Source organism: Cyprinus carpio, chromosome A21 (genome assembly GCF_018340385.1).
Source record: "Cyprinus carpio isolate SPL01 chromosome A21, ASM1834038v1, whole genome shotgun sequence".
NCBI lineage: Eukaryota > Metazoa > Chordata > Actinopteri > Cypriniformes > Cyprinidae > Cyprinus > Cyprinus carpio.
The window spans coordinates 14569778-14596407 of record NC_056592.1 but is presented as its reverse complement, the minus strand read 5'-3'; the positions used below and the strand labels follow the sequence as shown (position 1 = coordinate 14596407).

Below are 26630 nucleotides of genomic sequence, written 5' to 3'. Positions count from 1 at the left end.
CAAACACTTTTTATAATATCTTGGAACGTGTAAAAAAGTTCTCGGTTAATAAGGGAAAAGGAAACACTCAGTTCTGTTGTCGTCAAGTAGGAAACACAGTTCATATATAATGTTATTACTTGGTTTAGCAGCCGCTTACTGTATTAATGGTGGGTAAGTGGGTGATATCCAGCGATGGGTGGACTGTCAGACTGTGGAGGTTTGTATTTTTTTGTGGGTAGTGCTCCCTTGGAGTTAAACAGTTACTTATCTTTTATGTATCTCTCTTTTTTTTTTTTTTTTACAGCAAAGTACGTAGAATTTCTCTTTAGGTTATTCGGATTATTTTTTGCATGTTTCTCTCCACTATCAATCCTCGTCCCCCTCGTCTCCGTGCATCTCCTCTTGTTGCTGCTGCTGAAGCTCGCATGCCCTTTTTTCCCGCTGTTTCTCTTGAATCTTTTTCATTTCGTCTGCGTATTTAGAGAAAGTGCTGCCGAATTTCGACCACACTTTGTAGGGCACTGTGATAGAGTTGCGATAGGTGGGCTTGACTTCGCTTACCCTCATGAACACCCCGTACTTATTGGAGCCCACGTCAAAGAAAAAGCGCTTGTTGTCCACAGTTAACGAGGTTCCCTCGGGCAGCTCTGCCGGCTCGTCCTCCACTCCGTAGTCGTCGATGAGTTTGGCGAGCGCATCGCGAAACTCGATAAGTCCCTGGGCTGGAAGAGCGATGGTCTGGCCTTGCGTGGATCCCAAGCCGGGCCCCCGGTTGACGGTCTGCCGGACCCTTAGAAAGCGGCCCCTCTGGTTCTCCTTCAGATCCATGTAGTACTTTCGATTCTCACGGACCAGAAACTCGCTCTTCAGCGCCCGCCGTGGCTCGTCCTGCGCAATGTCAGGATTGCTCGGCCCTAACTGGGCATAGTGCTCGATGAAGTCCCCCAGGTAGTCGCGGAACTCGACAGCCACAGACATGGAGAGAGTGAGGCGGCTCTTGTTTCCCCCGGCCCCGACTTCTGCTATCTTCAAGAAGCGGCCTTTCGCGTTCTGCTTTACGTCTAGATAGAAGCGCTTGTTCTGGATGTCAACCCGCTTCGAGGCGAGCTCCTGCGTCTCGTGCTGCAGCCCGGAAGCCGAGCCCGCCCCTCCTGTCACTGGGTGCATGGAACCGACACCAGGGCCCGTGGCTGCTCCTCCCTGCTCACTTCCACTGTCTCTGTCCGCCATGATGCTGCCTGCCTTCTCCCTCTGTCTTACTGCAAGCCTACTGCCAAGCAGCCACGCCACCGCTCTCGCGAGATCTGTGTGAGCAGAGAAGACGAGCGCTGTTCAGACCTGTGTAGATTCCGAATAAATTAATCGTACAGAAGGTTTAAAACACTGCAGCCGCACGCTCTAATCACGTAGTATGTCTGTCCTGGAAGATGATGATAAATTCAGTTCAAAGAGAAAGTAAAATATTCAAATCATTGCGTCCGTGTGCGCTGCCTTTACCGTGGATTAATATAGAATAGGCTATATTTCAATGCCGTCAAAACATTTGAGTCTATATATAGTAGGTTAGATACAGAAGCCATTTGCTTAAGTGTCGTTATCCTCTAGATTTTATTCGTTTGTAGGTCATAAAACGAGTCATTAAACACTGGTTAAAGTTGTACAGGAGTTGCCGAAAACGGAAAAAAATAGTTTTCTTTTAGAAATTTCCATAATTCTTGATTATATCGCTTACGCATCACGCTGATATTTACGCATATTTAATGAGAAATTTTGCACGATATAAACTGGGTAACAAACGTTTCGGGCAGACCGGTTGTGTTTGGATAGGCTTTCATTTAGTTCATCCTTCATTTAATAATGCACGTCGGCCTTTTTGTCATGGCAAAAATAAAAATAGATTATTGGAAATAATTTTTTCAGATGCATTTGTATTCATGCAAAATGCTTTAATGGCCATGATTTGAGCTAATAAATAAATTCAGTGTTTGGTTTCTTCAGCTTTTAAGGTGGTTGCAATTTAGTTGGGTAAAAGCGTGATGATTTTTTTTTTTTGTGATCAACTTTTTATTGTCTTTAGATTAACAAAATAACATCCATTCAAACCAACAAACATGGAAGGGGGAGCAACATACATATAATCAATAATTTACAATCTGAAAAAAAAAAATATATATATTTATAGTAATTATATGGTCACTCCTTTATATAGTCCAAAATGTTGGAAGAAAAACATTGCCATGCATCAATGGTAGGCATGCTAGGTTTATGCTTGTTAATTCGTGCTGTTGTACATTCACAGGTTACTGTTTTAAGGAGGCTATGAATCCAAAATGTTTTTGCACACATGTGCGGAGTAAACTAGTTTTGTATTATTGTCTTCTTTGCAGCTGTAAAACCAGCAAACAACATTCTCTTCTTTAATGAACTTATACAGGAGTTAGAATTGTCATTGAGAAGACACAAACCTGGATTAGACATGTAATCAATTTGTAGTAAAAAGGAAAAAACAGAATTCACATGAGTTTGACAACAATTGAACATTCCCAAAACATGTGGAGAAAAGTACCTGATGATACAGTGTTACAGAGGTAAAAGCGTGATTTATGACATAGGTCTATATTGCATTTTTTTGTAGGTTTATGTTACGCACTTATACGCTACAATAGCCTAGTAGTTATTTTTCTCCAGCCTATTATTTAACATATGCTGCTGTATGCATTTTTACCAGATGCAAGTCATTCATTATAATCAACTAGATAAAATCTCCAGATAGTTGTTGTTTTCTAGTTGTTCAGCTTTTATTTTAATAGCCTATCGAAAAAATCTCCTTGTAAAAAATACAAGCAATAAATGGAGGCTTAATTAAATCAAACCTCAGTGTCTAAAAAAGGCTTTTGTGGTGATATTGTTTTCAATACCTGTTTGAAGAAAATAATGTAGGCCTAAAAGTTTTTAATTTTAGGATATATGTTTTCGAATTTAATTGAGACAGTTGTGATGGATGCTTTCTTACCAAAGCGGTTAAGAGCTCCTAGCCTGTGTTGTATGACCGTTACCTATAAACGGGAATATCTCTCGACTAAACTAAACGTGGCGATATTACAAAATATAAAATATAAGCTTTTACAAAAGATTTATTTAGTGCGCATAGGCAAATGAATAATGGGTTTCAGACATTTGCTTAAAATAAAATACTAAATTAAACGAGTAGAATGATATAATTTACTAAAATATCTAAAATCCATAACCATAATGTTAATCAAATCTAAATGCTTTGTTTCTTAATATTTTCTTTTTCAATCCACACGAAACCCATGCATAAGATTAATTAAAACATGTTTGGCAATGCAATACAAAATTTAAAAATGATTTATTCGTTTATAAACGTTTTTTAAAGCAAACTGATTTATAAATGTAGAAATTCCTCACTTTGATTTCGATTTTTATTAGTTATAAGATTATTTGCGCGTTTTCCTGTTGTTGTAGAAATATTGCCCATATAGGCTATTCAAACTAGGGTACTTTACAAAAAAATCTAACAAAAATCGACTAGATAATTACACCAATGTTTTGAATTAGTTTTCTTTAACTTAACACAACTGCTCTGTAATTTAATTGAAATTGTAAGTATTAACCCTGGAAAGTGATGACTTTTTTTTTTTAAATAAACGTTTATTATTTTTCCACGCATAGAAGAATTGATTCTCTCTAATAATTTAGTTTAAAAAACATTTAAGTAATTTAGCAACATGTTTGTTAATAATTAGTACAATTGTGATAGACGTAGCCTATCGGATTTGAAAAGCAAAACGCATTTTTCAGAGGCGGGACATTGAAATATTCTGATGCGTCTAATCGGACCTTTTTACTTTTACAAATGAGCTGTGGACGTAAAAATACCACATCGTCAATAATAATCAATTTTCTTGCATATTAATGTTATTTTAATCTTAAAGTTTCAACTGTAATACCATTGTAAGCTATAAAAGAAAGAACAAAAAGATGAAATATAAAATCTCCTAACTCAAAAGTCTACAATGTAATAACGTAGATTAAAATGAGATATATAGAAATGATCTCCTTTTAAATACGTATATTTTATGGTCACTGAGTGATGCCTTGAAAAAACTGTGTGTGTGTGTATATATATATATATATATATATATATATATATATAGAGAGAGAGGAGAGAGAGAGAGACAGAGAGAGAGAGAGAGAGAGAGAGAGAGAGAGAGAGAGAGAGCCTTGACTGTGTTTTCCATGCAGGCATTTTCGTTAAGGTTTGTACGAGAGGTAATAAACAGAAAGAAAAAAGGAATATTTACATGCAATTCTTCTCAGTCCTCAAATTAAGAAATAAGGAATATGCATCGTTTTTGCATGCCTTGACAACAAATTCAGAAATGCAATAATTAGATGGAATGAACGTAATTTTTATAATTCGAAGAGAGTTTAATATACAATAAATTAAATATATAATAAATAAAATGCATTTAATGTTTGCATTCAAGGTAAGGGTCTAAGATAAGTGTTTTCCCTCCTGATTAAAAAATAAATGAATAATAATAATTAGCCTATATTACCTTGGGCTAAACATAAAAGTTAGTGGTCCCTAACTTTGTTTGGCCTGTTGCTTGCTAGAATGAAGAATGTCTTAACTGGTTGTTCTTAATTGTTACTTTACATTTTGTCATTTGAAACTTCTAATTCACTCGTAAACTCCTCGACATGGGCCTAACACAAGTGACAGTGCGTAAAAAAAGACACTGAGTGAAGGAAACAGGGACCGTCCATTCCAATTCATGAGCGTCACTTAAAGGTGTGCTTGTTTTTTTTTTTTTTTTTTTTTTTTTGTTTGTTTGTTTGTTTGTTTTTTGGGGTATAAGGTGAACTCATAACGGTTTGGCACAGTCACACTTAAATGGCACACTGGATTTGCCGCAACAGAGTCTGACAGCCTCGCTGTATGTCAGAACTGTAAACAGTTAACGAGTTTGCGCAAGCAGTCTGTGATATCTGCCCACGGCTGCGAACATTAATTCCGTGGTTGTTATACTGACAAAAAACAGGTATACCGCGGAATACCATGAGATATGATCGTAAAGTGCAGTGCTGTTGCCAAAGTCGCAGACCTCATAACGAGCGACGTGGTTCGGCATATCTTACCCCGCTCAGTCTGTAGGCAGAGCGTTAGCCCCTGCGCAAGCCCTTCGCAGTTGAACACTGTTAGAAACAAAGATGAAAACCTGTAAGCCCCGAAGGCCTATTGTAAACAATGTCGCGGTGCTGCTTCACCGATGCGCCGTTCACAAGATGGAACGAAAGAGCGAGTCGTGGCATGGAGACGGACGCACGCACGAGCTCAACGCTGTGCGCGTGGAGTCTGATGTCAGCACGCTCAGCTGGGGCAAAGCAAACAGCTCTTGCGCCTCGCACTGTTGCTTTCGCGGTATTGCAGCCAGCTGCTTTAGCGGTTTTGATAATGGAGAATACTTCACATAAATCTCATATGAAATGTATTCTACGTAGGCTATTCTGAGTAGAGTAGGTGTGTTAGAAGCTGCAAGCATTGTAGAATCGAAAAACTAGTGTCACGATCACCTTTTTATAGGGTTGTTGAAATAAAGTGTGTATGCGAAAGTAATATGCACATGTGCTTTATTATCTTCCTTATGTCACTGTAGTTTCTTACATGTGCTTTATTATCTTCCTTATGTCACTGTAGTTTCTCTTAGTCTCTTAAAGTTTATTTATTTTTAGTTTTACTTTATACATTCTATTATGTGAGTTCTACCAAAGTAGGATGTTTAAAATAAGGCCTTTACTTGTTAACGAACGATACCTAGAATTAATTATCTGAAAAAATTATGAATGTAACCTAATGAAGTTTTTAAATCTACGAAGGCAACTCAGAATTTGGGGAAAAAAAAACAAGATAAGATGCTTTGTAGAACTTACGGTGATTCATTGAGACATTAAATAATTACATTTTCAAGGGTGCATATGGAAATGCAGAGGATACTAACTTATTTAATTTAAAGTTTTTAGTACTTAAAAAAGCGTGAATAAGATGTTTATCATGTTTGATATGATCAAATAGTTTATAGAGATAAGATGATGTGTAGCTGGCACGTGTCATTTTATCACGTGTACACCCAGACTGTGTAATGTCTTAATTTTCTGATTAATTTTAAGTGGTTGTACCCTATTAAGACTTAAGAATAATTTCGTTAAACTCATATTTTACCTTGTAGTTTAGTGTCGTTTGGTCGGTGGGAGGTCGAGGGCAGCGCTGTTTCAGAACCATGGACAGTAACCGCCAAGTCTCGTCACTGCGTTTCTAACGATCGATCATTTCCCAATTTTGTCTGTGTAACCCACAAGTGAAGAGACTTGTAACTAGTAGCATTTCTAAACCACTAACATGAAGATCAATAAGTGTTTAGGCATTGATTTCAATCCACAAAAAGATGCGTTTATGTTGAACTCTTATGTTGAGCTTGTAACATGCGCTATAAAAAAAGGGTTAATTAATTTCTCTCACGATTACCCATTAAGGACAAGCGTCTCTCTTTTAAATCCATTTAACCTCTTTTATGTTTGACTCAGTTAACCCTGTTACAATGATTTTTATAGTAATCATCCCACTATTTAAAAGTAGATGTAGAAATATTGGCATTCATCTATTTTTCTAACAAACACCTTGTAGTGTCATGACCTTGCACACACTAAATGAGCTGTAAAACTGTCAACCCTATATCACAGCGTCATAGTTTTCCTGATGTAACTTGAAATGGCACAATGCACCACTTTAACACTTAAAGACAAAGTTCCAAAAATGTATTTGTCCAACAGAATGTACAAAATAAATATTTACATTTCATTTCATATATATATATAAATTACTTATTTTTTTTTTTCGTTCTGTTGGTTAGGCCATGAACACTATAGCTCGGTTTATTACAATGTTATCTTAAGGAAAGCATTCAGCATCCTATAAATAAGCAGTGAAAGCTCAGCAAGGGATAGTTTATTAACTTTCACCACTGTGCCTTGTGCAAAATCATAATCCCAAGTTATTCCAATTAAGGGATACTGGTACTGTACTACTGTTGTGTACTAATAAATTAAAAAGTTTGAGGTGTTAGTTCATTTAAAATTGTACTCTTTTGTATTGTGTAAATCATCTTACATATTAGAAATATGTGGCTCTGTCTGTGTGCGCACAGAACAGTAGATGTCGCCCTTGGTGAAGTTGTAGCTACACGCCTTTGCAGATCCACAGGTTCAGCCTTCATTTAGTTAATGATTTATATTTTGTTTTTGTACTGTTTTTGTGTTATTTTGTTTTTTATTTTCTAATTTTTTAACATTAGTTTTATATTGATATTTTTTTTCTATTTTTGATTTTTTATCTTGTGCACATATTTTGCGTTTGATGCACTCTGCTGCTACACTCGTGATGTTGCTTCATTTCATTTGTTAAAAATGTTCTCATTCGTCCAGGCATCAGCAATGCAACGGATACCAGACGTAGCCTATGGATTTGATGCAACGCCTCACTATGATTTTTTTCCTCTCTCTGAGGCAGAACGGCGAATGTGACCTGAATGCAGGGCATGATTTAGTAATGGAATGAGACGCAAAACTCATTCAAAGCTCATTCACTCGCACTGTTAGCCATCGCGCTCAAAGCAGCGCAAACCTCTGCGGTGCTCTAACGATTTACAAGGAGATTTGAGGCGGGCGCTTCCCTGCACCATACATTTTGGTGTTTTTTCCCCCTTTCTTTTTCTTTTCTTTTTTTTCTTTCTTTTTCTTTTTTTAATTCGATGAGGATTGGCGATGGTAGAGATCATGGATTGACCATTTTTCTAGGGGTGTCGGAGGCTAAAGACGCACACGCCGGCAGATTGGGCGTTCGTTTCAGCACCCCAGCCGTGAATCTGCCGTGCAGGGAATATTGCCCTGATAGATCGGGGTAGCGGATAGAGACGGGGCGCGAGGGATACGGCAACAGCGTCTTGAGGCTACGAAAGTGGATTGTTACAACGTTTGTGCTGAGGGGATATCGAAAGTAGCCCTAATAGTTTACTGCAGCATTTCACATTCGACTGCAGTGGACGATACACAGCAGCCAGTGGCGAGTAGGGCGCGCTCACCACTGCAGTTTCGGGGCAAAGATTGACTGGCGGCGTCTTGCGGATACCTGCTCGTGTCTTCGGAGGAGGCAGCGTTCACGACTTTCCCTGCGTTTTACGATGCGCTTCGGAAGAATGCAGTTGGGGGATCTGTATTAACCCAGCAGCATTACGCCGTTTCCGGTTCCCAGCTGGTGTTTCCCGATTGCAAATCTATCGGAAAAAAGCAGCGGATCCCGATGGCATGGACACTTACGCAAGGTCTGCCGCGCCGCCGTGCTACTGGAGCCTATTCGCAGTCTCTTCAGCCTTCAACCCAGCTCCGCCGCCATCGCCCCGCAGCCCTGCCGCAACGCGACCACCGACCATCGAGCCAAAGCTGGCGGCATGAGGAGGCTTGATTCGGTACACTTATCCATGCTGCTCATCGGGGTCTCCTTCGCCTGCTACTCCCCGAGTCTGAATTCCCTGCAGGACCAGGCTTACAGATCCGCCGTGGTGATTGAGGGCAAGGTGCAGTCCGCGCCTCAGAACGTCTCAGCGGAGCCGTACAGTGTGAATGTCAAAGTCCTGGACGTGTGGCCGCGAAACAGCGGGGGTCTGGAGCGGGAGCAGCTCGTCACCGTGGGGAAATTTGGCTCGGAGGCTCCGTGCGCCAAAGTGAAAAAGAATCACAAGTATATATTTTTCATGGACCCAACTGATGAACCCTTGGTTTTTAAAGCGTCGTTTGCGCCCTTAGATACAAGTGGAAAGAACCTGAAGAAAGATGTTGGGAGGATCTTGTGTGAAGACTGCGGTAAGTTTATGCCCACAAAATGCTTGTGCAAGGGCTTGCAAATTAACACATTGGCCGTCGGCTTCGGTTGTATGCTTATGTGTGGTGCGGATGACATCCAAATGTTTGGTGTTAGTAACAGATGGGGGCGTCTCTGCAATATTGGGCAGGAATAAAACGCTTAAAGGTTTTTCATGGTATCGTGAGACATATGCAAAGACATATGCTTAGGCACACTCGCGCTCCCTGCTTATTTGTAGGATACCAAATTCTTTCCTCAAGACAGTTGTAATAAACTAGCAGTGTTCATGGCGGAGCCATCAGACAGGGCCCACAGCTTGTATGTTCGGATATGAAAAGGTATAGAAGGTCAGAATGACTCAGAATATCTTCAAACGTGGCCGTCAGGACCTTAAGCTCATTGCTCTGTTGGGAATAGAAAGTTGCTGGTCTGCGCTTGTGTAATGGGCCTTCAGAACAACTGCACTGGGAGTGGAGCCTTTAAAACTCCACTCAGGAAGCGGGGAATATCTCCCAGTCAACAGTTATGTGTCACCTGTTTGCACGCCGCATTCCTTTTATCTTTTTATAATAAGAAATTAAAATGGATCCCATAGTTTTTCTTCATGACAGCATATTCCTCGAAAGCACATTTTAACCTTTAGTTATAAACATTTATGTTAGGCACTTTTGATTCAAAGCGGCAGCTCAAATCCCACTCTCACAGCTGCAAAGGGAAAAAAAACACTGCATTTTTATTTCTCAGTGTTGTGACACAATTACAAGGTGCTACCATTCTATCAGTCATTGAGTTTCAGGACACCGTGTTTTCCACAGGCCTACTGTCAGAGGGCTTCTACTTGTAACGCGTTTAGATTGTCGCTGTCCAGGGTGCTGTACCGTTCTCCCCTGTTCTTATGAACGACTACGAGAGAAACACGTCGTCTAAATAACGAGAATGGAAATATGCTGTTTATGTTACTAACTAGTGCATATGTTGATTACTACATTTTTCTTTTCCATGACTAACTTTTTTTCTTAGACACCGTTTCTCATTATTTGCTGCTAGTCATTATCCCAGTGCAAGTAGCCTGACTATTCCATTGTTAACAATTTGAAAAATATTGTCCATGATAGGCCTAATTAAAATACCAACTTCACTTCACTTCATTTCTAAATATGTATTCCAATTGTTGCTAGTTTTACTAATACATTTTGTGCACAAACTAGCACCAATTTATTACACACTAGTGTCTGTTTCATTTTTAATGCTGCTAGAAAGCTTTCTAAATGACTATTTTGAATGCCTACTTTGTAGTTAAATATACAACAATTAAAAAAGGAACTGTAACTGTAACTAAGGTGTTTTTACACAACTTTCTTAAGGCTGCTCTGTGCCTGCTCTAAACTCATTGTAAAAGCGCAAAGCCGCATTAAAGCCAGGGTAAATTATGCTTGCTCAGACCAACCTCAGCTCTTAGTATCAAAATAAACCATTGTAATTGCTGTGTTTATTGCATTTATGCCATCTCTGAGCAGCATTAAACAGTCTATGTAAAGACACCTAAATGCCACTTCAGAGTTGCTTTCTTGCCACCTTTGCAGTGTAACTTTTACACTAAAGGGCATCATTTGACACTAGCATCTAATAAACACACACACACACACACACACACACACACACACACACACACACACACACACACACACACACACACACACACACACACACACACACACACACACACACACAAATTAGGCATCTTTACACAGTTGAGTTAAAGCCGCTCTGTGCCTACTCAAAATTATGTGTAAAGACTTAATGCTGCATAAAACCAGACTAAATTAAGCCTGTTCTGACCTGGCTCAGGCAGTCACACAGTTGTATTTTTTTTTTTTGTTGATTTATTGATGCTTCTTATGAGCATTATTAAGTATTTTTTAAGACACCTAAATGCCACATCAGAAGTACTTCTGTGACACCTTTGCAGTGTAATTTTGGTTTTCTAATAGATGCTAGTAACTTTTCCAATATACTAGAATGGGTACTATTAATGATTGAAATGATTTGAAAGGGTAGAGTTGAGAGATTAAGTTCTTTGAAGATAGCGATGAAAAAGTATGAGAATCCAATAATACATTGACGGTGAAAAAATATTATTTAATTTGTAGTAATAAGGTGATGTAAGCATTACTAACTAGTTTTAAGGAATAAATGTTAAAACACTTACTACAATATGCTAGCACATGCAGCTTTTGAAAGCATAGCAGACAGAGGCCTAGAACCAAAACTATCGTTAACCTCATCAATAAATTGAGAATCTTTTCCCATGGCTTCTTTTCAGATATCAACGAGTGCTCGCTAGATGACTTTGCAGTTTACTCTATCAAGTAAATCTAACCTGTGCCTTGTGCTTTGTTGTGTGTTGTGTGATGATTATTTATTATTTTGGAAATTTGTTTTGTGATGAGGTTTTAGTTTGACTTTCAGTAATTTTTTTTCTGTTCCACATGATGCTTAAAGTGAACATACATGTTTGACCTGAAAAAGGTCTGCGAAAGATAATGGTCAGGATCTGACCTCCACTGGCATGACTGTATGTCTCTATGGACAGAGTACGATTCAGACAGGAAGGCACAAGCTTTTCAAATATGTCAGGTCTGACGGGTGATATGTTTCTTCTTCTGTCCCTAATGGCTCAGCCTAGATTGAAAGCCTGTAAATGCAGGTATTTTGAAGACATTTCTTTTTTTTTTTAAACAAGTTTTTCTTGTCTTTTTGTGGGGTGAGACCTACATATTACCCATAAGGAGTGACAGGTGGGTGGGTGCCGTTGTCTAGTGTGTTACTTCTCCAAAATGTGTTTTGCAATAGATATTCAGTTAATTATGATTTTAAAATGATAACAGGGAAGTTTGTAGTATTTAATGTTCCTTGTGATGTGTGATCCTGTCTTTCCCTTCCCCCGTGGAGGTCACAGCTGCATCGAGGTGGCAGTCCAGAATATGCCGGTGGCTCAATATCATTGATCTGAAAGAGCTTTCGGGCAAAAACTGCATGACACAGGACAAGAATAACAGCTGGTGATTGACATGCACGGAGGGAAGGACTTATTTCATAGATGCATATGTCTTTTTTAATAACTATTTAAGGTCAAATTTAAAACGTGAAGGATTTTTGGCCAGACAAAATGCAGAGATCCTGTCATAACAAAATCCTTGTGGATTCCTGACTGACATGGATAATTTACCTCAGTATAGTGTGTGATTCAGGAGGCTGTAACAAGTGAACTGCCTGAGGAGATTTGGTGATGATTAGCCACATATCTGAGCTACAAGCTGGATTCGGCTCTGAGAAGGACATTGATGACTGCCGTCTTATTGCTGGACGTTCAGGGTGGGTTGTGATCATTTTAAATGGGGTAATGGCCATGTTAAAACACTAGTTTTATAAACTTGGTCATATTTAGGATACTAAAGCTGGATTATGCACTCTCTCCAGCATGGCCCACTTTTTCATTGCTCCAAGAAAAGAAAATCTCTCTCTGCAGTTCGCCCACACATATTCCCTTCAGACAAACAGGCCTTAGCTCAGAATGTGTTTCGTGAGTTGGACAAAAGCAATCGGTGAAAACCAGCCAGTTTTGTTGCTTTCGTATTGTAAAATGATCCAATATTGATATGGTTTAGTAAGAAATTGTTGGAAAAAGTGCAGTTTGGCTGAAATGCAATAAAGCATCATCTTGCCTTAAAGGGATAGTTCATCCGAAAAATAAAAAGTCTGCCATCATTTAATATCTCAGATTTTTTTGTCCATGCAATGAAAGTTAGTAGGATCTAATGTTGTTTGTTCCCCACTAACTTTCATTGTATTGACAAAAACAGTATAAACACTCTTTAAATGTTCTTCTTTAGTGTTCTTAAAGGGATAGTTCACCCAAAAATGAAAAGTCTGCTATCATTTAATATCTTGGTGTTTTGGTCTCCACTGATTTTCATTGCATGGACAAAGAGAATTTAAAACGTTCATCATTTATGTTCGCTCAAAAATGAAACTTTTAAAAGAAGGATGTTTTTAGAATCTGCAAAGAAAATATTTTGAAGAAAGTTGGTTGCCAAACAGTCAAACAGTTTTGGTGACCATTGATGTCAGCCATGGAGCAATTAAATATGAACCACATACATTTTGCTTCTGAAATGCAATTTGATTGATTAAAACTCGAGGTCAAAAATTAGTACCATGTCCTGTACTGTACATTTGCAGTTGTAAATGAGGTTTTCAGGAAAACTCTCTACTGTAGTTTTTAGAAGTAGGTTTACGTTTATTTTTATTTGTAGAAGAAATTGATATTTATTAATATAATTTTTTGTTGTGTTTTTTCTTTATTTTTTAATGGCAGCTGAATAGGCTGTGCATGTGCAGGTCTGTCTGGTCCATCCCTTTGAGCACTGGCTGTTGAATGACTGCTGTGAGTGACTCTCGAGTTCTCTCTGAGGTGTGGGTGGATTTGATTGGGGTGAAATAAGGAGTGTGGGTTTACTGTCTGTAGTTGTATTGCGTGGTTGTGTTTGTTTTCGTTGGTTGTTATGCATGATGATTCTTGAGATAGATTCATACACTTCATCACTGTTGTACGGAGCGTAGGGCTGACATGAGACATACTGTATGAAAAAGGCCTCCAGTGGTCTCCAGCATGTCAGCTGTACTCTGGGACACATGTTGTTACCTAGATTTAAATACTGTATAATAATCGCTGTCAGCTCCCAGTCCTGCTCTCTGTATCTGTATATTTCAGCAGTTTGCTTCAATTTTGACATGTCTAGATGGTAGGAAACCCGATTATTCTTATGCAGGATTAGTGCCATTGCTTGATTTATATTGCAAAGAGTATCTGTCTGATTATATAATATAATCTGGAATATATATATATATATATATATATATATATATATATATATATATATATATATATATTGAAAGCATACAATATAAATTTTAATTTTAATTTAAAATTTTAATCCTTACTGTTAAAGATTTTCATGGTCTGGTAAATATTGCAATTGCACCTTTTGTACTTTGCAAAAAAGCATCATTCTCCATTGATTGGTGTTCTAAGGTAACCATTTGTTCAGACTAAAGAAATCGCAAAAATTTATGTAAAATCAATATTTAATTTGAAAAAAGAAAATAAATAAAAATAATAAAAATATGCAAATAATTTTTTATTTTATTTTATTTTATTTTAAAAGGCTGTAAAAGTCACCATGAAATCAAACTGATAATTCTTATTTTTTATTACATTTTTATGGAGTGTTGCAGTGTTTATTATACATAATTAATCTGTGCACAATATTAAAAAAGGGTGGAAAAAAACAAAGCAAAACACAACTAAACAAATAAAGACATAATCCACTCAATTCCAATTGCACAAAATCAAGTTTTTTCTTTCTCTCTTTTTTTCCTCAAGAAGCCATATCACTTTGATACACGTTAAGACTGAATTTCTTAAATTTTTTATGCTGACCTTAAAAGTTAGAAATAAGCTCTCTCTCTCTCTCTCTCTCTCTCTCTCTCTCTCTCTAGTTTTTTGTTTGTTTGTTTTTTGCTGTCTGCTGCTCTTGACCTTACAACTCATGGAAAGTTTCTAATAAAGAGATTGTGATGGGGCTCATTCATGCGGCGTCATCAGCCAGTCAGTATTATCATAACATCATTTTCCTGCCGCTCCAAAGTCATTAGTCACATGACATTTTGCTCAGGTGTTTGATTCAAAACTACCTGGCAGCAGAACCGAGCCTCCGTGACCAAGGATGGCAGTCATGTATTTCTGTCCTGCGCCAGCCAAGCAAGTGCCAATGAGATGAACAGCAATGCCAACAATTAGTTTCCCCCAGATATTACAGAGTCAGGCCGCCTTGCATGAGGGCTACTGAGACAACTAATTACCTAGAATGGACTCAGTGTATAGTGAAAGAGCAATCTTGACTGTTTGGCTCATGTGCATTCTGTCTGTTTTCCTCTTGAACCTTTTGCCAGCTCATGTCTCCTCATATAGCCCCCTTGAGCACTCTCAGTCCTTCTCCCTCTGCTTCAGTTACAATCTACCTTCTGTCTTCACAAGCTGTAAGTGTCTCACAATGTGATATTAACATCCACACAGAACAGTAGACAGTTCAGAGCTTCTCTATTTGGTGAACAAACACATCAACTACAGAATGCTGTAGTTCTCTGTGAATCAGTTGTGTACTGCATGGTCTGTATGGCCTTTACATTTTCATACAATGGCTCCTAAAATTATTGTGACACTTAGACACGCATAGTTCAACTGAAAATTCTGTCATCATTTACTCAAGTTGTTCCAAACCTGTATGACTTTCTTTATTGTGTGGAACACAATAGAATATATTTTGAAATGTTACCAACATATTACTATGTTGGTAACCAAGCAGTTGCTGGTAGCCAGTGACTTTTTTCTTTACTATGGAATTCACTGGCTACCATCAATTGTTTGGTTATCAACATTCTTCAAAATATCGTCTTATGTGTTGTACAACGAATGTACAACAATTTTCACTTTTGGATCGGACTAACCCTATTCAGACACATAAAATGTTTGAATGCCATTACATTATATAACTAAGTCACCCAACAAAGTTATTTGGTATTTGTTTACCTTTTTAAGACTGAGTTTTGGGTGAATACAAGTGATGAAGATATTTACCGTATCACTTACTAACTAACTAACTAAACAAATAAATTAACAAATGTATAATGACTGCAGAAAGTTCATTTTCATCAGTTTTAAACTTTTTTTCTAAGTAGTTTTGCATGCTGTTAAAGTTTGAGTGTTTTTAATCAAAATTCAGAGTGGGTACTCTAGATTTCTAACATTGCAGTCATTTTTCATAGGTTACAGTATCCATTGCTCGTAATGATGACTTATCTGATTAAATAAACATGACCATGAACAGTGATCGTACTACAAAAGGCCGAAGTGTTGGTCATGTTATATACTGTTGTCAATCGTTCAATCTATCTTTAACAAGGGCTACCTCTTATATTTAAAGTTTTAAATGTGCTGGGAATAAATGAATTCCATAATAAAGAACAACCTCCATTAACGCAAGTGGCGCATCATTTTGCAGAAAATGCTGCCTTGCACGAGGGTTAACCTCTTTGCATTCATTCCCCGCAAAGGGTGATAATTTCTGGCTTTAAACACAGTATCTGTGACAAAAGAGACCGTGCTGGGTTACAGTAGTGGCAGAGCTGTCCATCGTGTGATAAATTTAAAGAGCTCTGAAAATAGGCCCACAGGGATTGGATTGTCTGCAGAGTGTTACGAAGGGAAAGACGCGGCAGAGACAAGCCTGCGTAATACCTTGTAATTGACAAGCTGTAAATCTGAGTCAGGGTGTTTTAGGCTCCAGCTGTAAAGGCAGTTGAGTGTGAGCTGTGTGTTTTTATTGGAACTCGATGTAGTGGTGCACTGTGACCATTTGAGAGAGGAACTGTACACCATTTATGAGTTAACTGCATTTTTATATAGGCAATGAGAACATGTTCTGCAAATTACTTTTAAGTACCTAGTACATGCTTCTTTACCCATATGGGCAATAAATACAGGCAAGATGTCATGCGTGGGCACAGCAAACTATCTGGAGTCAAGATGAGTTTGTTTAGCATTTTCCTTTCTCTAAGAAGTTGTTATGTGTAAAGGAAAAATTCAAAGAAATAATAATAGATATTTTTTTTTACTGAATTCAGAACAAATACTTGTTATGCTATATTTGAAATAGATATGTGAAGTAGAATAGATCTTTGCTCACTGTTTGTCTCTTTTTGTCTGTCTGGGATTTTTCCACAGAAGAAGGCATCACATTCACCACTTAGAGGCAGTATATGAACAGGATTCTTACAGCCCCAAAAATATTACAAACAGGCCCAAGAGTTTGCACCCTGCAGACATGGTGTGACTATGGTGTTACTCTCGTCAGGTCTGACATTAACTTTCTGTGTATCGTGGCTAATCACCAGTGTTTAAACTGCTCTAATGCTTAGATGAATCTTGTGCCTCATTGTCTTGCCACAGAGAATAACATTCAAACTCCTCTGAAACATTTGGCATGTGTCAAATGTGAAAAAGCACGTCTGTAAGTCATTATGGGTCCAAGTAGTGAAGCTGGAACCCTGTACTGTTTGCTCTGAATCTATTCTTCATTATTTCATACAAACTGCAAAAACTCCACCCCTGGAGTCCCCCCCAGTACTCATCAACTGCATGTCAGGTAATTGTTCTGGCAAAAGCTGATGCTATAAAATACAGAAAACAGGCATTTCTGCTAACGCTTTGGCAATTTACTCTACTGCTCAAAAGTTTGAGGATGGTAAGAATTTGTAAATGTCTTTGATAGAAGTCTCTTATGCTTATCAAGGCTGAACTTATTTGATAAAAAAACACAGTAAAACAGTAATACTAAGAATTCTTTGATGATTAGAATCTTTATTTGAAATAGTAAAGGTTTTGCCATGTTACAAAATATTTTTGTCACTTTTGAAGTGCTTATTTCTTTCCACAAAAAATAAATAAATAAAAAATTAGTGTATGCTGTTATGGATTTTCATATTTGGATATTATTTTATGTTGTTTTTTTTCCTGGAGATCATATTTTCATATTCTACAGTAGGTCGGTCATCCAATTTGAATGGCATTTATATAATCTAGAGACAAAAAACAACTGAATTCATCGAATCATTAGTCAGATATGAGGTAATACATTTTTCAGGCATGGTTTATAATGACTAATTGACCTATATATTGTGAGTCAAAGTGATGTTGAAATTAGCCACGAAAACAATTGTATCCACAGGATCTATTCTTGCGAATTTGGCCATTGTGGTCCTTTAATCTAATTTTTCAGTCTGTTAAGACTTGATTGTTGCTTGTGGTTATATTTACAGTTGGCTTTAATATTCTAAATGCTTGTTAAGATTAAGTCAGCTTATTCAGTTAAGCTAGCAGGTTGATGATGGAAAGAGATGTGTACTTGTATGGCGCGCAGTAAGCAGTTACTTAGCCGCAGCTGGCATGAAAACTGACATCACTATTAGAGGAAGCAGCGATCATCAGAGGTGATCTGGCAAATATTAGTTTTAACTGAACTTGTGGCCCCTTTTTTCATGAGACCTTCACAGGGAAAATAAACTGAGGGGCTGCTTGAATGTTTAGCTGGGAGTATTTGGGTGGAGGGGCATCAGGAGTAGACATTTTTTGTGTTAGTCTTTGCTGTTTGCTATTAAGTTGTTTTCTGTTGCCTTCTGAAAAATTCCAACATGGAATCGGTTCAAGAATAAAACTTTCAGCCTATAGAATTACATTTGTATTTTCTTTTTTGTATAATATTACTCTTTTGGAGAGTATCTAGTATCACTGCACGCATAGCCAGCAGTGTGAATTGAAAGCTGTAGATTCCTCAAAGCATTATTTAGTAATTCCCGCCTTGTTGCAATGTTTCTTTCCTTATTTTCTCTTATGGGAAATTCCCTGTTTTATCCCTTGTACTGGATTGATTATTCTTTGGAAAGTTAGTCATGCTTGTTTATGGCTGTGATGATATATAGCATTATTTTAGATGTGATAGTCGTTCTTAAATGTAGACTAAACCCAGCTGTCCATCTACTCTGCTATTTATTGGACTAAATACAAACTGGGCTTCTTGATCAAGGTCCCATATGCTCAAACGCTCCATGTCATCTTCACTAAAAATAATGTTTGCTTGATCCCTGCCTCAAGCGCATTTTCCTCTGTAGTAAATAATGTATGTGGTGCACATGTAATGTAGGCACACATGTGACAGGGGAAGGATATCATGACAGGTCAGTTGGTCACAGTGCACAAACTCAGATTTTCATGATGTATGAGGACGGCTCAATGACAGGACACTCTTTTTTCAATCTAATAGTTTATGTGAAAAAAATTCAGTGTGGTGCAACTCAATAAAATAATCATATTCTTGAAAGGAAATCCTTATGAAGTATGCTGAAAAAAAAATGTGGACTTGAAAAAAGCTTGGAAACAATTCTCACTCAGAAAAGGCTGGTTAATTTACAAAAATGTGACAAATAAAAGCCTAAACATAAATATCAATAGCTTTAAATAGAATTTTTTAAGTTAAGTTAACTTGGGAATCCCCAGTAAATTTTACTGACTCTTTGTCTGTAAATTTTACATTATGTAATTCTTATCACTGTAAAAAAGTCTGCTGTTAAATATCAATAATTTACTGCATAAAAAAAAACTATATATAAGATTCGCTTAATTTTTAATTCTTTTGCAAATGTTGCACACATATATTTTAAGTAAAACTTAAGCATTGAATTAAATAAAATCTCGAAGTAAGCAAGTAGAAAGACTTTTATTCTTTTAAGATAATATGCCCACTCAATAAATTTATTAGCCAAATGAACACAGACACTTGGTAAACCATACACAATGACGGTAACAATCAGTGAATAGTGTTTGAGTATGAATGGGTCATTTTGAGTAGAAAATGAGCTCCAGATGTTACAAAACAGTAAGTTACTAAACCTAACAACAAAAGCAACTTGAAAACAGTGAAAAATTTTACCTTTTTAATTATTCATGCCCCAGTGCATGATGGGAAATACGGGATCATAACTTTGATACTTACTTAAGGAATCTTTGTAAACATAACAAACAATTCCAAGTAAAATATACTTACAAGTTCAAACTTTAATTTCTACAAGCTAAAATTAAGTACTAATATAGAATTTACTTAAAATATTTTAATTCTTGCCTTTTATTATTATTTAATGTAAAAATTACGTTTTATGTAGTATTTACTTCATCACAAAATTATTTTTATCAGTGTAGTTTGGAAAAATCTTCTATGATTACTACTATTATTATTATTTGTTTATAAAATAGTGTTTTAACAAAGCTGATTCACTGCTTATTAATATTTGTCTTGTCTGCAATGTCAAAATCATGTGGTACGACTTTCACAAAGAAACATGTAGAGAAAAACTACACTGGAAATGATAACTTAGAGAGACACATGTAAACCCTCATGACTGTGTGTTATGGTCAATAAGTCATAGAAACATCACAGAGCATTAGAAATATCATAACTCAATCTTTTTATGACAAAGCAAGGTTAGTTTATGTTGTAAAATGTCATGAAATGTATGAATTAATTAAAAATGTGTAAAACTTTTACATTTACCCTAAAATATACAGTACATGAGAAAAAAATAAATAAATATGTGAACATTTATGAGTTTATGGAATGTTTTTTTATTATTTCGAACTTTGAAGTTTTTCAGACCATGGATATATTATAGAGATATATTATAGTTTGTTTTATATTTTGATTTAGTTTTTATTTTTGGATTTTTCAAGTAACAATTTTTTTTTTTTTTTAATGGTTTTAGTTAGTTAACTATAATAACCCTAGTTCTAAACTTTCCTTCCTTTTAAAAGATTTCCTCTCCTTTATCATGGACACTCTTTAATGTCATTGACCCTGACTACAAACACAGTCTCTTCTCTGATCTAAGGGTGAAGAACATTCAGTATGGTTTTTCTCCTCTGTCATTATCCAAACACAGAGCCTTCCAGTAAGGCCCAGTAGTTTACAGCCTTGACAGCAAGGAGAAAAGGGAGTGGTGATGTAGAAGGAGAGGAGTGTATGAGATGTAAATAAGAGAGAAAGAGAGAGGGAGGGATTGTAGCTGAATGGAAAGATTTGCCCCTCTGCTTTTTGCCTAGAAGCTGCTCATCAACTATTCATCAGTGAATTATCTTCAGTTTGTCTCTGCGGTTTGGCTTTTGTGTATTGCTTGTGTTCAGGACTCAAGCATAGTGTGCGGCTTAAGGACACCCGGGAGGCGTCTTCCCCTCTGCACCTGCATGTCCCTGGGCTCAGACCACATACATGCTGCTCTGTACATGTCTGCAGGACACTGCAGCTTCTGTAACCTAAACAGCAAATGTCTAACTTGTCATTATTGGAGGCCTATTAATATAATGCCCCGGTTGCTAAAGACACCGGCTGTGTTTCTGTAAACAATTCCTTGAATAGCTGGTGCTTGAAAAGCTCATATTGTATTGTATGCAAACTATTAGAAATATTTGTATGCTTTTGCATAATGTAATGTGCATGTTCTTACATTTGACATGAAATTATCATAGCATCAGTCATGTAGTTGGACAGGAATACTTAACACTACACGGATATTTACAGTAAACATGTCCTGTTTTGTGGACACCATGGTGCAGTAGTTAACATATGATTAATGTGGTTGTTCACAAGGTTGTGTTGTCTTATTGCATTTTATGTGCCCGCTTTCTCCACCACCATCACCACCACGAAAAAAAAGCATCCTAGGCCAAGTTCAGGGATGAATATACTTATCAGCAGAACAGATGTTGTATCTCATGTTGATTAAAATAAATATTAGACTTAAATCCTTTGTCAGTTTTTGTGCCTCTTTTCCTGTTGTATTGCTAATTTTGTCAGCACTGTCAGATATGTTTAAAAACACTTTGAGTTAATGAGTTTGAAACCATACCTTGGTCTTAGTTTATTCATTCATTGAAGTGGATGTTACATTTGTGAAAATCTATGGTGAATATTTGTCATGTATTGTCATAGATACAAAAATATGTAATTTGGAAATGGTAGGAAATGGCCTAAAACAGCCTTTTTGCCTTATTACTCAGGAACAAAAGATAATTATACTTTAAACATCTCAAGACAACCATGTTTGGATCCACAGATTTCTGTGGATTTTCCTCCAAGATTCATGCTGCAAAAAAAAAAAAAAAAAAAAAAAAACAGGTTCTCTCTGGGCCTGATCATAGAAAGAATTGTCCCTGAGAATATATGTCTAACCAATAGCTCCATAACATACATGTTGTCTTGTGTTTCCGTTTGCTTGCTTCTGTATAAATATGTGTGTGCAGCAATCCATCATAGTATGTGTCCGGAATAAATCCGGACAGTGGCTGTGACAGGAACTTGACAAAACGAAAGGTTTTGGAACAAAGCAGCATGGGAAGGGCATCCGTGTGTTTGTGTACGGAGTGCCAAATTGTTGAAAAGAGGGTCTGCCGACACTCCCGTTGCGAGCATTGCGCTCCACTCAGGGGACGAGCCTTGTTATGTTTTTTGGAAAGTGTATGGACATGTTTGGTGAGTGTTTGCTTCCTCAGGTATGTCGTAGGAGTGGATTGATGTGTGTCTTAACATGAAAAGGCTTAAAAAAGAATGAATAGTTGTTTTTTTGCTTGTGTTAAGAGGTGGACAGAGAAGGATTTTGTTGTGTGCGATGGAGCAGTTAGCTGTCCATAAGGAGAGAGTTTGATGAATGCAGGTACCTGTATGTGATTGAAACCAGATCAGAGCACCATTTATCAGGTCCCATTCATCTAAAGCCCAGCCCAAGCAAAGACACATTTCACGTTAAAGCAAAGGTAGAAGTGGTACAATAAGATACAATGATCAGAAAGTTTGTTCGGAAAAGCTTTTATTTGAAATGATGATGAATCATTGTCTTTGATATCATTATGCAGATTAAATTATGTTTGTAATGCATAGCAATGCATCACATCTGGTCGGTTTGCATCAACTTGCAGGAACACATGCTTAAAATGAATATAATTAAATATGATCTATGAAATCAGCAAGACATTTTCTTGCAAATATATATAGTGGTGTAAAAAATTGTTGGCCCCTTTCTTATTTTTTGCATGTTTGTCACACTTTAATGTTTCAGATAATCAAACAAATTTAAATAGTAGTAAAAGATAACACAAGTGAACACAACATGCAGTTTTTAAATGAAGGTTTTTATTATTAAGGGAAAACAAAATCCCAAACTACATGGCCCTGTGTGAAAAAGTGTTTGCCCCCTAAACCTAATAACTGGTTGGGCCACCCTTAGCAGCAACAACTGCAATCAAGCATTTGCGATAACTTGCTATGAGTCTGTTACAAACGCTGTGGAGGAATTTTGGTCCATTCATCTATTCAGAATTGTTGTAATTCAGCCACATCGGAGGGTTTTCGAGCATGAACCGCCTTTTTAAGGTCATGCCACAGCATCTCAATAGGATTCAGGTCAGGACTTTGATTAGGCCACTCCAAAGTCTTCATTTTGTTTTTCTTCAGCCATTCAGAGGTGGACTTGCTGGTGTGTTTTGGATCATTGTCCTGCTTCAGAACCCAAGTTCGCTTCAGCTTGAGGTCACGAACAGATGGCCGGACATTCTCCTTCAGGATTTTTTGGTAAACAGCAGAATTTATGGTTCCATTTTTCACAGCCAGTCTTCCAGGTTCTGAAGCAGCAAAACAGACCATCACACAACCAGCACCATATTTTACTGTTGGTATGATGTTCTTTTTCTGAAATGCGATGTTACTTTTACGCCAGACCTGATGGGACAAACGCTTTCCAAAAAGTTCAACTTTTGTCGTGTCAGTTCACAGAGTATTTTCCCAAAAGTCTTGGGGATCATCAAGATGTTTTCTGACAAAACTGAGACAAGCCTTTTTGCTCAGCAGCGGTTTTCGTCTTGGAACTGGACCATTTTTGCCCAGTCTCTTTCTTATGGTGGAGTCATGAACACTGACTTTAACTGAGGCAAGTGAGGCCTGCAGTTCTTTGGATGTTGTTGAGGGGTCTTTTGTGACCTCTTGGATGAGTCGTCGCTGTGCTCTTGGCTCTCAATGTGGTTCGCTGGAGTCCTAAAGCTTTAGAAATGGCTTTATAACCTTTTCCAGAGTGACAGATCTCAATTACTTTCTTTCTCATTTGTTTCTGAATTTCTTTGGATCTCGACATGATGTAAAGCTTTTGAGGATCTTTTGGTCTACTTCACTTTGTCAGGCAGGTCCTATTTAAGAGATTTCTTGATTGCAAACAGGTGTGGCATTAATCAGGCCCGGGTGTGGCTAGAGAAATTGAACTCAGGTGTGATAAACCACAGTCTTAACAGGGGGGCAAACACTTCTTCACACAGGGCCATGTAGCTTTGGATTTTGTTTTCCCTTATAATAAAAACCTTAGTTTAAAAACTGCACCATGCATGTTGTGTTTACTTGTGTTATCTTTGACTAATATTTAAATTTGTTTGATGATCTGAAACATTAAAGTGTGACAAACACGCAAAAAAATAAGAAATCAGGAAAGGGGCCAACACTTTTTCATTGTATATATATATATATATATATATATATATATATATATATATATATATATATATATATATAAATACAGTCATGGCCAAAAATATTGGCACCCTTGGTAAATCAAAGGAGGCTGTGAAAATTTATCTGCATTGTTAATCCTTTTGATCTTTTATTTAAAAAATTCACAAAAATCTAACCTTTCATTCGATAATAAGAATTTAAAATGGGGGGAAATATCATTATGAAATAAATATTTTTCTCTAATACACACTGGCCACAATTAATGGCACCCTTTTATTCAATACTTTTTGAAACCTCCATTTGCCAGTTTAACAGCTCTAAATTTTCTTCTATAATGCCTGATGAGGTTAGAGATCAAATGACAAGAGATCAGAGACCATTCCTTCATCCAGAATCACTCCAGACCCTTTAGATTCACAGCTCCATGATGGTGCTTCTCCTCTTCAGTTCACCACACTCATTTTCTATAGGGTTCAGGTCAGGGAACTGGATTGGTCATAGCAGAAGTTTGGTTTTGTGCTCAGTGGCCCATTTGTTGTTTTTGAGGTTTGTGTTTGGATTATTGTACGGTTGGAAGATCCAAAAATGGCCCATTATAAGATTTCTAACAGAGTCAGTCACTTATCGATTTTTTATCTGTTGGTATTTGATAGAATCAAAGATGCCATGTATCCAAACAAGATGTCCAGGACCTCCGGCAGAAATATAGGCCCACAACATCAAAAATACAGCAGTATATTTCATTGTACACATGGGGTACTTTTTGTGTTCACCAAACCCATCTTGAGTGTTTGTTGCTAAAAAGTAATTTTTTTTGGTACATCTTACCATAGAAGCCAGTCCCATTTGAAGTTCCAGTCGTGTCTGATAACTGAATATGCTGGAGTTTGTTTTTGGATGAGCTAGGAGAATTTTTCTTGAAGCCCTCCCAAACAACATGTGGTGATGTAGGTGCTGTTTTTAAGGTTTTCTGACCCTGAGACTCAACTATTTCCTGTAATTTTCCAGCTGTGGTCCTTGGAGAGTCTTTAGCCAATAAAACTCTCCTCCTCACCGTGCATTAGGACAATATAGACACACGTCCTCTTCCAGGCAGTTTCGTAACATTTTATGTTGATTGGTAATGCTTAATTATTGCCCTGATGGTGGAAATGGGAATTTTCACTGCTCTAGCTCTTTTCTTAAAGCCACTTCACTAATTTGTGAAGCTCAATTATTTTTTGCTGCACATCAGAAATATATTCTTTGTTTTTTCTCATTGTGATGGATGATTAAAGGAATTAGGCCTTTGTTTTCCCTACTATTTAAATTTTTGTGAATCAGGAAGCCATGGCTGGATAATTTCATGTTCATAATCACCCTGGAGTGCTCAAAATTGTGAATATGAATGGGAATATACTTCAAAGATATTTTACTCATAAGAAGGTGCCAATAATTGTGTCCAACATGTATTTGAGAAAAACATTTATTTCATAATGATATTTCCCCCCATTTTAAATTCTTATTATCCAATGAAAGGTTAGATTTTTGTGAATTTTTAAAATAAAAGATCAAAAGGATTAACAATGCAGATTAATTTTCACAGCCTTCTTTGTTCATATTTACCAAGGGTGCCGATATTTGTAGCCATGACTGTATATATATATATATATAAATCCATCACAGAATACTATAGTACTAAATAATACTGTATGATAAATTGCAAAATTGTTTATGACTGTAAGGAAAGAAAAAAAAAGTTGGACATTATAGTAGAAGTGGTGTAGTCTAGTTTTTTTTATTGAGTATACTGTGATTTTTCCCTCCCAGCCTCATACTTACCTGTCCCAGAGTGACACCACCACACTCACTAATTCATACAGTATGCATCTACTGTACATGTAACTGAAAGCATTCTGAAAGACTGCTTGTGTGATATCAACATGTCAATTTATTATAAGCAACACAAGACTTTAAAGGGATAATTCACCCAAAAATGAAAATTCTGACATTAATTACTCACCCTCATTTCGTTCCAAACCTGTAAGACCTTGGTTCATCTTTGGAACACAAATTAAGATGAGATTGATGACATCCGAGAGCTTTCTCACCCTGCATAGACAGTAAGGGAACTACCACGTTCAAGACTCAGAAACATAGTAAGGATATCGTTCAAATAGTCCATGTGACATCGGTGGTTCAGCCATAATTTTACGAAACTAGAAACTATGAGAATACTCATTGTGTGCAAAGACAAAAATAACAATTTTATTCAACAATTCTTCTCTTCCGGGTCAGCATCTGCCGTCATTCATGAGAGTAACACGACGCATGAATGAAGGTTTAACAGGTTTGTAATGACATGGCGGTGAGTAATCAATGACAGAATTTTCATTTTTGGGTGAACTATCCCTTTAACATTCAATGACATTTACAGCTGGGGAGACTGGACTGATTTTCTACTGTTTAGTGTTAATCATCTAACTCAGCTAGTTAAGTACGTTTATCCTTAG

At 37.1% G+C, this 26630-nt stretch overlaps 2 protein-coding genes across 9 annotated transcripts in view; one reads left to right on the top strand and one right to left on the bottom strand.

Annotated features, from left to right (window-relative positions):
• Positions 1 to 264: 264 nt before the first annotated feature.
• On the bottom strand, positions 265 to 8592 carry puraa (purine-rich element binding protein Aa). 2 transcript variants are annotated; one of them, XM_042711001.1, is made up of 2 exons: positions 8380 to 8592; positions 265 to 1286 (listed from the first exon to the last, which is right to left on the bottom strand). In XM_042711001.1, the coding sequence occupies exon 2, from the start codon at positions 1210 to 1212 to the stop codon at positions 349 to 351; it is 864 nt and encodes a 287-aa protein (XP_042566935.1). In that variant the 5' UTR covers positions 1213 to 1286; positions 8380 to 8592; the 3' UTR covers positions 265 to 348. The 2 variants fall into 2 exon arrangements, with proteins under 2 accessions (XP_042566935.1, XP_042566934.1); XM_042711000.1 differs by lacking the exon at positions 8380 to 8592 and adding an exon at positions 5149 to 5339.
• The window catches only part of nrg2a (neuregulin 2a), an 85616-nt gene continuing 67496 nt past the window's right edge, over positions 8511 to 26630 (top strand). For all 7 annotated transcript variants that reach the window (XM_042710994.1, XM_042710996.1, XM_042710992.1 and 4 more), the window contains exon 1: positions 8511 to 8922. In XM_042710994.1, the coding sequence (XP_042566928.1) occupies positions 8511 to 8922 (412 nt within the window). The remainder of the gene's footprint in view (positions 8923 to 26630) is intronic.

Excerpts from the sequence above, each read along its gene's own strand:
- puraa (XM_042711001.1), bottom strand. The coding sequence starts at position 1,212 with ATGGCGGACAGAGACAGTGGAAGTGAGCAGGGAGGAGCAGCCACGGGC.